At 41.1% G+C, this 13,112-nt stretch overlaps 1 protein-coding gene across 1 annotated transcript in view; it reads right to left on the bottom strand.

The window, feature by feature from the left end:
• Positions 1–12,197, bottom strand: part of IBTK (inhibitor of Bruton tyrosine kinase) — an 82,012-nt gene extending 69,815 nt beyond the window's left edge. The window contains exons 1-2 of the mRNA XM_038002196.2: positions 11,990–12,197; positions 4,395–5,073 (exon numbers count right to left, since the gene is read on the bottom strand). Coding sequence (XP_037858124.2) covers positions 4,395–4,715 — 321 coding nt within the window. The 5' untranslated portion in view covers positions 4,716–5,073; positions 11,990–12,197. The remainder of the gene's footprint in view (positions 1–4,394; positions 5,074–11,989) is intronic.
• Between the last annotated feature and the right edge of the window lie 915 nt (positions 12,198–13,112).

Raw genomic sequence — 13,112 nt, 5'->3', positions numbered from 1 at the left:
AAAAAAACAAAAAAAAAACTATCTGGGGAAGGAGAGACATAAAATTTCAAATCAGTTTATTATATTTAGCTTATACTTACTCTATTTTAGTTTGAGGAGTTTTTTGTTATTTATTATTTGACAGTTAATTCTTTATGACCTGTTTATTCTATGAGGTATCTGATATCCCTTCAATATCTTTTGTTTATGTTACCATATTTGGTTCCAATTGCATGCAAAAATAATTTGAATACATCAATATTTATCAAGCATTTTCCTATTTGTTCATTAATTTTTTTTGTTTTTTGTTTTTGAGACGGAGTCTAGTTCTGTTGCCCAGGCTGAAGTGCAGTGGTGTGATCTCGGCTCACTGCAACCTCCATCTCCTGGGTTCAAGCAATTCTCCTGCCTCAGCCTTCCCAGTAGCTGGGATTACAGGTATGTGCCACCACGCCCAGCTACTTTTATTATTTTTAGTAGAGATGAGGTTTTGCCATGTTGCCCAGGCTGGTCTCAAACTCCTGACCTCAGGTGATCTGCCCGCCTTGGCCTCTAAAAGTGCTGGAATTACAGGTGTGAGCCACTGTGCCCGGCCATTGTTCATTAATTTAATTGCTTGGTTTTGGTTTATCTCCCCCTAGTAGAATAAAAACTTAAAGAAGGGATTCTGTCTTGTTCACTGCAATATCCCTAGCACCTGGATTACTGCCTGGCACATATCAGGCACTCAAAAAATATTTCTTGCAAATACCTCACAGACGGTATATTATTTAATACATATAACCTATGATTCTGTTAAGTCTTCTATTTACCAATGGGAAACATTAAAGCAAGTTCTTCCAGCATAGTAAGTAAAGCACCAGTATAAAAGAGCAACGGTTTAGCAACAACAGATACAGCAGAACTCCACAAGCATCAACAGTCTTTACCAGCCATGCATCCTGTCATGGAATCAAGAAGCCCCAAAAAACCTGCATGAGATAATCTGTCTCCATTCCAGCTTTTTGTAGGCAACAAGTTTCTGCTAAGGTTTAATATCTTTGGCAATAAGAAAATGACAATTTACTGTGCAATTTAGAAATGTTATAGCTGTAAAGTTTTATCAAATGCAAATTCACTTAAAATGTGTGTGGTTTCTTCCTGATAATCCATAATACCTGAAGTGCTACAGTTGGCATCAGAGATGGAACTGACATGAAGACACCTATCACTGCACCCCTTCCAATTAAAGAAGTGTTGGAAGGTCAAAGGAAAAAAATATGCTGAACAAAAGCAGACAGCCTACCAACATGAGAATGCTGAAGGGTCAATACAGGATTTAGGGGAAAACCATCAGTGGAATCATCCACTGTTACATATCTATCACTGATCAGCAGTGCTCTGACGCCAATAAGACAGTCAAGCTAAGGGCAAGGTGGCAAAGGCACAATTTCCTGGCTTCTATTAGCCAAGGTGGTTAGAGTGATTGAGGATTTCAATGGGGCAATAAAATCCCACAGGGAAGAAAGGACCAAAATTCAGTACATACTATAACTACTTCAAACTGTAGCCCTAAATGCTAACACCTAAATGGCAACCCTTAGGATGGCAGGAAACCAAACCCAAGAACCTTCTCAAGCTCAACAGGGTTGGCAGTCATCCAACTTTCCAGCAGAAACTGAAAAAAAAACCCAAGGTTTTACAGTTGGAAAAGGGTAAGAATGGAGCTGACAGATGCTTTAACTCTTACTAACCTAGGTTTCCCTATAATGACAATACGGAAATTAAACAGATACCCCAAGGTTTCAGATATAAGAGGAATCAGCTCTACCATTAACAAACTTAAAAACGCTTTTCTTCATGGATAGTCCCTGGGGGAAAAAAAAATAAGGAAAGGGCTATTATTATTCTCTTTTTATAGACAAAACTGAAGTTCAAGATTTAATAACATGTCCACGATGATTCAGTAAGAAGTAGTAGCAGCAGTAGTAGTAGTAGATCAGTAGGGAGTTTAACTCCAAAAAAGAATATTTTACTATTAGTATATAATTAAAAATTATTCTGATCAGTAAATGTTACTACATAAAAGCCACTATAGAAATATTTTTTAAGTCAAAATTAAATGAAGACACTGAAAATAAGCTTCTGAATTTGACCAGAAGTTCCTTAAGGCCCAGAAATGTTTTTTTCTTTTCCAGGTCCTCCGCAAACATGACAAAATCCCTATACAAAAAAATTGTTAAATTTAAGACCGGACACGGTAGCTCACGCCTGTAATCCCTGCACTTTGGGAGGCCGAGGCACGTGAATCACTTGAGATCAGGAGTTCAAGACCAGCCTGGCCAACATGGGGAAACCCCGTCTCTACTAAAAATACAAAAATAAGGTGGACATGGTGGCACGTGCCTGTAATCCCAGGTGCTGGGAAGGCTCGGGCAAGAGAATCACTTGAACCTGAGAGGTGGAGGTTGCAGTGAGCTGAGATCATATCACTGCACTCCAGCCTGGGTGACAAAGCGGGATTCCGTCTCAAAAAAAAAAAATTGTTAAATTTAAAACTTATGACTTCTTACAGTGAGTTTCTAATTTGCATTCATTAGTGAAATGACACTGGAGTGTATTTCAAAATACTTTATTATTTGCCTAGTCAGTACAACACACCTAATCTACTATAAAGAAAATTTTAAATAAATTAAGCAATTTTTTTTTTTTTTTTTGAGACGGAGTCTCGCTCTGTAGCCCAGGCTGGAGTGCAGTGGCCGAATCTCAGCTCACTGCAAGCTCCGCCTCCCGGGCTTACGCCATTCTCCAGCCTCAGCCTCCCAAGTAGCTGGGACTACAGGCGCCGCCACCACGCCCAGCTAGGGTTTTTTTGTATTTTTTAGTAGAGACGGGGTTTCACCGTATTATCCAGGATGGTCTCGATCTCTTGACCTCGTGATCCGCCCGTCTCGGCCTCCCAAAGTGCTGGGATTACAGGCTTGAGCCACCGAGCCCAGCCAAATTAAGCAATTTTAAAGACTAGTGTTTTTTCTTTTTTTTTTGTTTTGAGACGGAGTCTTGCTCAGATGCCCAAGCTGAAGTGCGGTGGTGCGATCTCAGCTCAAAACAACCGCCACCTCCCAGGTTCAAGTGATTCTCCTGCCTCAGCCTCCCAAGTAGCTAGGATTACAGGCATGTGCCACCACACCCAGCTAATAATGTTTGTATTTTTAGAAGAGACAGGGCTTCACCATGTTGGCCAGGATGGTCTTGAACTTTTGACCTCAGGTGATCCACCCACCTTGGCCTCCCAGAGTGCTAGGATTACAGGTGTGAGTCACCTCGCCTGGCTATCAATTTCTCTTTTTGAGACAGTCTCACTCTGTCGCCTAGGCTGGAGTGCAGTGACACAATCTTGGCAAACGGTAACCTCTGCCTCCTGGGCTCAACCGATTCTCATGCCTCAGCCTCCCAAGTAGCTAAGACTACAAGCACACGCCACTACACCTGGCTAATTTTTGTATTTTTAGTAGAGATAGGGTTTTATTATGTTGGCCAGGCTTGTCTCGAACTCATAACCTCAAGTGATCGACCCACCTCAGCCTCCCAAAGTGCTAGGATTACAGCATGAGCCACCACACCTGGCCTCATCAGTTTCTTTAGAACTTACAAACACCGTATGCTAATTAAACAAGAAATGAAACATACTACTGAAAAACACAATTCCTAAATAATGTTCAACAACTAGTGCCCTTTTAAAGTTAATAATATAGTTATTTAAGAATAAACCATTTTAAAATACTAAAACATATTGTTACGAAAATATAAAATGGGATGCCATTAGACTGGGGCAGCTCTAGCACTTTAAGTTCATCTGTAAGTAAACAGAAAACCAGTAAACAGTAAAATGAAACTAGAGTCTTTACTAATCAGAAACCACCAACTAACCTCTAACTAAGGTCTTTCCAATCTAACCAATTAAATATATTTTCTTTGTCTTTCTTCTTCATCGGCCTATAAAAGCTCACTGCTCAGGCTGCAGCACAGCTCTCTGAGCCTCTTCTCGTTCTGAACGCTGCCTGACTCATAAATCATTCTTTGCTCAAATAAATTTTGCTTATTTAATGTAAAGCATTTGCTTTAATAATGTATAATACTCATCAAATGATGTATAGAATTTAGTTCAAAATGATATGAGATGTACAAATAACATAAAATTGGTCAACAGTTTATTATATATAGTAAGCTTTGATAAATGTTTAAAATTTTACATCATAAAAAAGTTAAGTAAAAGGATATATGGAGTTTTAATTCCAAAGATCAGTTACAGTAGTAAGAGATAGCAAACAAGTAAGAAAAAAGGCAAATCTTTTCCAAAAAGCATGTAGGAGGTATGAAAATGAGAAAAACATATTCCAGACTAAATATGTTTAAAACAAACAAATGACACTTACCTTCAAGAGAGACCAAACACAATCAATATGTCCATAAAAAATGCTTCTGTGCAATGCTGTCCATCCAGACTCTTTGTCTTTCACCAACAGATCCACTCCTTTCTGAATAAGCCAATCTAACACTCCTTTCTTTCCACAGGAGGAAACAAGGTGGAGAGCATTCCGACCAAAAACATCCTTGATAGTTGCAGCATTGTAACAATGACTGGAGAGAAAGGCCTTAATCTGGTTTTCGCTCCCCTTTGTTACCACAGAAAGAACATCCAAAGCATGCTTCAGGGATCGACACTTTGATGTGCAGTCAGGCATGGGTGAATTCATCCTAATTGTTTTTATACCGCTTACTTCAGAATCGTGAAAACTAATTTTAAAAAATGAAAAAGCCAGGACACAAAGGTGCTATTGAGGAAGAGTTACTGAGAATAAATGACCTTTTTAGGATAATTTAAATCCTCATGACAATAGTATAAAACTATATATCTTTATACAACTTTTTGGCACTTAAATCAAAAAAATTATAAATAGCTCTATAAAGTTCATATCAAATACAAGTTCTTCATTTAAAAAAATTCCACAGTTTATAAATTATTCTGGAGTCAAGCACCAAGGGGGAGTGAGGAGGGGAACTCCCCCTCCACACTGTCTGATCCTTTTAAATATCCATAATTGCAAGGGTGACCTATAAGAGAAGGAGAAAAGAGAAAATAAAAATTCAAAATCTGTCTCTCACTCTCCTTGAGTACTTTAGAACACAACTACCTCCATATTTAGATACCCTTAACCCATTTATGCTTAGTGTTCCATTACTGGAACACTAAGGTTGCGGGAGTTATTTATATCCTAATGCTCAAGGTCATCGCCAAGGTCTCATTTTTCACAAAAAAAAATTTGCAACCTCTGGCATAAACGGGCTAATTCATTTTTTTCTTAAATCTATCGACCTTTCATATTTATGGTACCTATATTTATATCAGTCATCCTTACTCCATTTTTCCACTCTCATGTTTAAAGTTAACCTATATTGGTTGTACTCTAGAGTTTCTCTCTTTCCTTCCAGTCCTTCATTCCTTCTATGCTGTATTTTTACACTCTACTAGTTATGTCCCCACAAGCTTTGAATATGCTTAAATCTACCATCTTTCTAAGAATCCCATCCCAAACCTATACCCCCTAAAACTGTATCACCACCACCAACACAACAATAACCAACACTCTCATCAGTTATTCCGTTTTTACTAAGTACCCAGGCACAGTGTTAACATTGTTACTTCTGCCTGAAAGATCCTTCATCATAAGAAGAGATGATAATTAAAGGTATTCAAACAACTGGATAGCTATCTTTAAAAAAACAACTTTAGATACTGTACTTACTTTATATCTTATACCAATATAAATTTTAGATGGTTCAAAGGCAAACAAAAAAACCAAACTACGAAAGCACTGGATGAAAACACAGAAGGTTCTTTTTTTATAATCACAGAGTACAAAACACCTTTTTAAGTAGGATCTGAAATCCAAAAGTCATAAAAGATTAATTTAATAGTTTAAAAATTACATAAAAAATTTTAAAAACAAAAGGAGAAAATTTTCCCTCAATGTATATGGTCTTTTTAGATCTTCCTTAATGTATAGTCTTTGGGAGCAGAGAAAATCAGCTATAAGAAGACTATTCAGAAGGACATACATGAGTTTACTATATGTACAGGGAAAGCTTCTACGTATTAGAGAGAAGTATGAAATATTCTAAATCTGTATTTTCCCACTCCCACTTCATACCACACCAAGAGTCAGAAATCTGAGATCTAACTAGCTTTCTGATCTTAAACTACTTTGATTTCGCCACCTGGAAATGAAAACATTGAACTAGATGATTATAATCCTGTCTATTAGGTTGGTGAAAAGTAGGTGCTGGTTTTGCTATTAAAAATAACGGCAATGGCCAGGCGCAGTGGCTCATGCTTGTAATCCCAGCACTTTGGGAGGCGGAGGTGGGCAGATCACCTGAGGTCGGGAGTTTGAGACCAGCCTGACCAACATGGAGAAACCCTGTCTCTACTAAAAATACAAAATTAGCCAGGCGTGATGGCACATGCCTGTAATCCCAGCTACTCAGGAGGCTGAGGCAGGAGAATCACTTGAACCCGGGAGGCAGAGTTTGTGGTGAACCAAGATCGCACCATTGCACTCTAACCTGGGCAACAAGAGCAAAACTCCGTATCAAAAAAAAAAAAAAATTAATGGCAATTACATTTAAGAGTCTGATGCCAAACCTATACCCCCTAAAACTATATCACCACCACCAACACAACAACCAACCCTCTAAAAGTAATGGCAATTATTTTTAATGGCAAAACCCCCAATGACTTTTGCACCAACTTAATAGCTCCAGATCTGTTTCTACTAACCTATACATTGTGTAATTTGATATAGTCCTCATAAAAATCATCCCCCCCTTAAAATGTTGATTTGAACAACAACAAAATAACAGAACCAAATAAAAATGTGTTTTGAGGTCAGGCACGGTGGCTTACGCCTGTAATCCCAGCACTTTGGGAGGCCAGGGTGGGCAAGAGATCAAGACAATCCTGGCCAACATGGTGAAACCCTGTCTCTACTAAAAATACGAAAATTATCTGGGCATGGTGGCGCACGCCTGTAATCCCAGCTACTTGGGAGGCTGAGGCAGGAGAAACGCTTGAACCAAGGAGGTGGAAACTGCAGTGAGCCGAGATCCCACCACTGCACTCCGGCCTGGGGACAAAGCAAGCCTCTGTCTCAAAAAAAAAAAAAAAAAAAAAAATGAGCCAGGCGCAGTGGCTCACGCCTGTAATCCTAGCACTTTGGGAGGCCGAGGCGGGTGGATCACGAGGTCAGAAGATCGAGACCATCCTGGCTAACACGGTGAAACCCCGTCTCTACTAAAAATACAAAAAAAAAAAAAAAAAAATTAGCCCGGCATGGTGGCGGGCACCTGTAGTCCCAGCTACTCGGGAGGCTGAGGCAGGAGGATGATGTGAACTCAGGAGGCAGAGCTTGCAGTGAGCCAAGATCACACCACTGCACTCCAGCCTGGGTGACAGAGCAAGACTTCTATCTCAAAAAAAACACAAACAAACATAAAAGTATTTGGTAGCAAAGAGGAAAAAAAGGTACCAATCCTCAAGTAGTTTAAAAGGTTAAAAATGGAAAGCATGATACTGTAGTTCCCCATTATCTATTTGCTTTCTACAATTTCTATTACCCACAATCAACCACAGTCCAAAAATATTAAATGAAAACTTTGGAAATAAATAATTTATGATTTAAATTGCATAACATTCTGAGCAGTATGATGAAGTCTCATAGTGCCCCACTCCAAACCACTCCACCTCGCCTGAGACATGAATCATCCATTTGTCCAGCATTGCCATACTGTACATGCTACCAACTCGATAGTCACTGAGTAGCTCTCTTGGTTATCAAATTGTAAAAACATAGCATATAGAGGGTTCAGTACTCTCTGCAGTTTCAGGCATCCACTAGGGGTTTTAGAATGTGTCCTTGAATAAGTAGTGACTATTTATTGCATGTGGCAAAACAGTTCATCCAGTTAACTTCACTCTTTTAAAGCTCTAAAATCCCACCATCTTTGTATTTTCAGTGTATGCATAATACCTGGAAGGAACTACTTATTGGTGAATCCCTCAAACCTTACATTAAAGAATTAAGATGCAACAGAAAAGAATTGCTTAATTCATTAGTATATATAATTTAAACATTTAAAAGGGAAAACAAGAATGTTAAAAAGTTATTTCATACTATCATACAGAGAAAGCAGCAACTACAGAATACTATGAACATAAACATGGAAACGATTAAGAGCTAGGATTTCTTAGAGTTTTACATATATAGATTCAAATATAGCAATGTCAGCTGTTATCAGTTATATAACTAAAAAATTACATAATCTCTCCAAGTTGTTCCTTCATCTGAAAATAGAGACAATTCACCAATTTCACAGGGTTACTATAATGATAAATGAAAGTACCTAACATGGTACCTGGCACTAAATATGCATTCAACAAATGAGAGTTTTCATTACTATTGTTTCTTCAGTCACAAAAAGGTAATAAATTTTAATTCCAAAATTCATGTTTGAGCTTCATTATCACTGTTACCGCTTCTCCAAAGAAACCATTATTGCTAAAGTTACTAATGACCTCCAAATTACCAAACACTTTTGGATATTTTCAATTCTTATCTTACTTGCTTTCCCTGCTTTTATGTCTTTAAAACCTCTTTCCCTTAAGGAGTCTAAAAGAGATACTGGAAGGGCAGGAAGTCACAGAAGCATTTAAGCATGGTCTCTCTCTCTCTCTTAACCACTTCTTCCCAAGGCATTATCGCTTCCCCTGGCCTTCAAACACTGGCTTCTCTCAAATGATCATCAGTCCTCTACTTCATATTCTCCCTGATAGTTTCAATCCTTTTCATGCTTTTAACTCTACTATACACATGATTATAAATCCCCAAATCTGTCTCTTGCTCACATATTTGTCCTAAATTCCAGGCCCATATTTCCAATGCCTATTGTACTTCTTATCTATGCATTCAAAAACTGCTTATTGAAGGGAGAAGAAAGCAAAGGAAATAAGCATTTAAACACCTAATACATACAGAATGCTTTACATCAGACCAGTCAAGTAAACCACCTAAATCATACCACCAGGAAAAGAGGGAGTCAGACTTCAAATACGGATCTGTTTAATGATGAGGTCCATGCTATTTCTGCTACACTACACTGTCTTCTTCAGCACATCCACAGTAGGTCACAAGGCATTGGGAATACGAAAATAATTAGGACCTAAATATTTTAGATAAAATAAAATACAGGTTCATGGATAATACTCAGGTGGATGCATAGCTAGTTAAACATATGTACTAACTGAACAAAACTTATGATCTATTACACAGTTCCTATTATCAAAGGGTCACAGTTTGGTATAAGAGAGTAATTTTATACGGTCGAAGAGGACGACCATCCCCGCTAGAGGAGGGCCAGTCTTCGGTCAAGGGTATACGAGTAGCTGCACTCCCTTGCTAGAACCTCCAAACAAGCTCTCAAGAGAGTAATTTTATTTAGGCAAGTAACTAAAACATATCATGATTATAAACCTATGGTCAAGATAAAACAAGTGACACACAGAAATGAGGAGTGCAGAAGAGGGGTCCAGGGAAGACTTTCTACAGGAGATACATAAACTATGTATAAACTAAGACTTAAAAGATGAGTACCAGCCAGGCACAGTGGCTCATGCCTGTAGTCCCAACACTTTGGGAGGCTGAGGCAGGCAAATTACTTGAGCCCAGTACTTTGAAATCAGCTTGGGCAACATGGTGAAACCCGTCTCTACAAAAAAAATACAAAAATTAGGCGTGGTGGCACGTCCCTGTAGTCCCTGCTACTCTGGAGGCTGAGGTGGGAGGATCACTTAAAATTGGTCAGTCAAGCCAGCAGAGAACCAAGATCATGCAACTGCACTCCAGCCTAAGCAACTGAGCGAGACTCTCTCTGGGGGGAAAAAAAAAAAAAAAAAAAAGAGTACCATATGCGATGGCCTGATAAATTCTGGGTGAGAGCACATTTGAAGCAGAGGGATAGTAAATATAAAAGAACTAGAATCATCTTGGTCCATTCCAAAATTTCTAAATAATTCAGAAGACAGAAGTGAGGCCTAACAACACACAAGGATAGACCAGATTTTGGACAGCCTTATGTGCCCTTCCTTAGAGATTAAAAAAAAAAAAAGGGGGGGGGGGGCAGGCAATCCAAAGACAAGATGTGGTAGTAATTCTCAGGTTTCTTGCTTGGATAACAGATAGGGAAACTAGAAAGAAGAGTAAGGGGTCAATACTTTGGAAGTCAGTAAAGCAAAACAAAACTAAACAACAGAACAAACACAAAAATTATAGGTGAAATTTTGTTTTATACATTATACATAGTGCTCTACATAAATATAATCCTTATTTCAGCCTTATTATTGCCCTTGTAAATGTGATCACTTTCATTCTCTGATGAGGAAATTCACATGAAAATTTTAAAAGCCTACCTAAAATAATATCAACAGAAAAGTGCTCTTGATCCTACCTATCCTAGGCTACCAAACTGCTCTCCCAAAAGGCAGTTAGAAAACTTTTAATGATAGTAGTATAATGTAGTAGAAAAAAGTACCATGGAATTCAATTCAAAATAATTGAATTCAAAAGCAGTTTGGTAGGGCAGCTGGAGACTCCGAAGCTTAAGATTCAAGCGATTCTGCCTCGGCCTCCCAAGTAGCTGGGATTACAGGCACACACTACCATGCCCGGCTAATTTTTTTGTATTTTTGGTGGAGATGGGGTTTCACCATGTTGGCCTCGAACTCGTGACCTCAAGTGATCTGCCCGCCTTGGCCTCCCAGACTGCTGGCATTACAGGCATCTTTTTTTTTTTGGGGGGGGGGGGGGACAGAGCCACACTCTGTCGCCCAGGATGGAGTGCAGTGGCACCATCTCCACTCACTGCAACCTCCACCTCCCGGGTTCCAGCAATTCTCGCTTCAGCCTCCCGAGTAGCTGGGATTACAGGCATGAGCCACCGCACCCGGCCTAAAAAATTTCTTGAAGTAAACTCTGGTTTGACTAAAAGTTTCTGCAAATATTTGCAAATGTAATTATTTTTAGAAATCAGTTCTGTCCTCATCTACCTTCCTTCAATTTCTAAAACAAATAAAAGTTAAGGAATTCAAAATACAAAAAACGAAATGATCAAGAGGGGGCTGGCAAGTCTGTGAATTTACACCACTTTATGGGCATTGAAACACTACTACTCATAAAAGTCACATCCTTTCAGTATTTCTGATAAATTTTAAATGGCCTACTTCGAGCATAAGTTAAAAGGTGCTACATGAATCTCTGGCTAACACAGCCAAGTTTTATGAACTACGTTGGAAAATAGGAGTCAAGGACGGCCTGTGTTACCTAATTCGCAGCTGAACTAAAACTCTTTGAGCCAGACAGCTCTGCCTGTTACAAAAACAAAAGGCATGTCTTCTCTGTCTCTCTCACCACCCCCCACCACCCTCCAAAAAGAATCAGTTCCTTTTTACATAACAGTCAATGTCCACTTATCAGAGTTCACCACCTGCTTCCCGACAGAGTCGGTATCTGCAGAGTGGACTCAAACTTGTGACTCCAGGAAGGGGATAAAGAACATGAGCGCCCCTAGGAATGGCTTCAAATCCAAGACTCGAAGGAAAGTGACACTACACAACTATCACAACTAGGAAGGCAATGTCGCTGGAGGGCGTGTCCCGCAGGACGGGAGCTTAGCGCATCGCCGGGACAGGCCATTCATTAGCTAAGGGGGGCGGTAGGGACCCTGGCCACTCGGCCCTCTCCGCGCGGCCTCGCGCGAAGCCCGGCAGCCTCAGGGCCGCAGAGTCCCCTCCCTACGGTCCCCCCCGCGCAGCCGTCCGCAGCCACCCGCACCCTCCGGAAGGCGAATACTCTCCCCCTGCCCCCGGACTGAAGGGAAGCCGCTCCGCACAGTCGGGCAGCGCCAAGCCCTCCCTCACCAGTCGCTAGATGAAACTGCGCCGGTGGATTCCGCAAGGTCCACACAGAGCCACACAGGGACTCATCCTCAGTGAAGGCAATAAGAGAAACCGAACGGCGCCAGAGGGGCCGGTCCCCAGAGCCGGGTCAGTTCAGCAGGCGGCTGCAACACAGCCGCGACTACAAGAATCGTGAAGGGGGATGTGGAGGAAGGGCCCGAGCGGGCGGTACTCAGTAATAAGGCGGGCGCTGATTGGCTAGGGCTCCTGTATGTCTCTTGATGATTGGCTGGTGTTTGCCCAGAAGGTTTCGCGTGGCAGCACCTCTGCCATGGTCTTTTTCCCTGACGCCCCAAAGGAGCTTGACCTCGCCGGCCTTGGGGCGGCTGACTCAGGCCAGGGGCGGGGAAGGGAGAAAGGCCGCAGCGGGGGACTCTAGGCCAATAGCAGTGATGGGAGTGTCGCTTTCCAGGCCAGCCATCTCCTAGTTAGAAACGTCTCTCCAGGCAGCTGGAGACTCGGAGGGGAGGCTAAACCCGAGTGGAGGAGACCTGGCCGGATGCCTTGGACACCCGGTCACTACGCAGCAGAAGCCAGGTGCATAGGCGTCTTGCACAAAAGAGTTTCCTCCCGTGGCCTTAGCAGTGGGGTTACTGCAAAGCCGAAGGTGTAGTCTACGTAAACCCAGCCTCACCCCTCTCTGGATCGCTATACACCCGGATTAGCTGGCAGTCACTCCTTTGGTCAGAAGGCGTCACTGCCCTCTTAGATCACCACAGTGGGACTAGCTGCCGACCCGGGTCACGCCACTCAGTGCCTGACACCAGGCTTACACTAGGCTTTTTCCACTTGAACTCTGAATCTAAAGGCCATTTAGAAAGTGGTCGAGTGAAAAAACTAGGAGGGACAGTAGCCAATAATCAATACTAGGGTACTGAATGGGAAACATACTGCTGCTGAATGCCTAATATGGTAAGCACTCAGTAAATGATTGTTCAAGGAGGGGTAGTGTGACTCAGAACAAACGACACTAGGAATCATAAGTTGGCTGTACAGCTCTGCCACGTTGTGAATTTTACAAGCCATTGAGTTCGCCTCATCTCATCTCTAAAAGAAAGGAGTTGTGCACGTCTTAATGCCCACT

This window comes from Chlorocebus sabaeus, chromosome 13 (assembly GCF_047675955.1).
Source record: "Chlorocebus sabaeus isolate Y175 chromosome 13, mChlSab1.0.hap1, whole genome shotgun sequence".
Lineage (NCBI taxonomy): Eukaryota > Metazoa > Chordata > Mammalia > Primates > Cercopithecidae > Chlorocebus > Chlorocebus sabaeus.
Note: the sequence above shows the minus strand (reverse complement) of the source record. Positions and strands in the feature narration are given on the sequence as shown.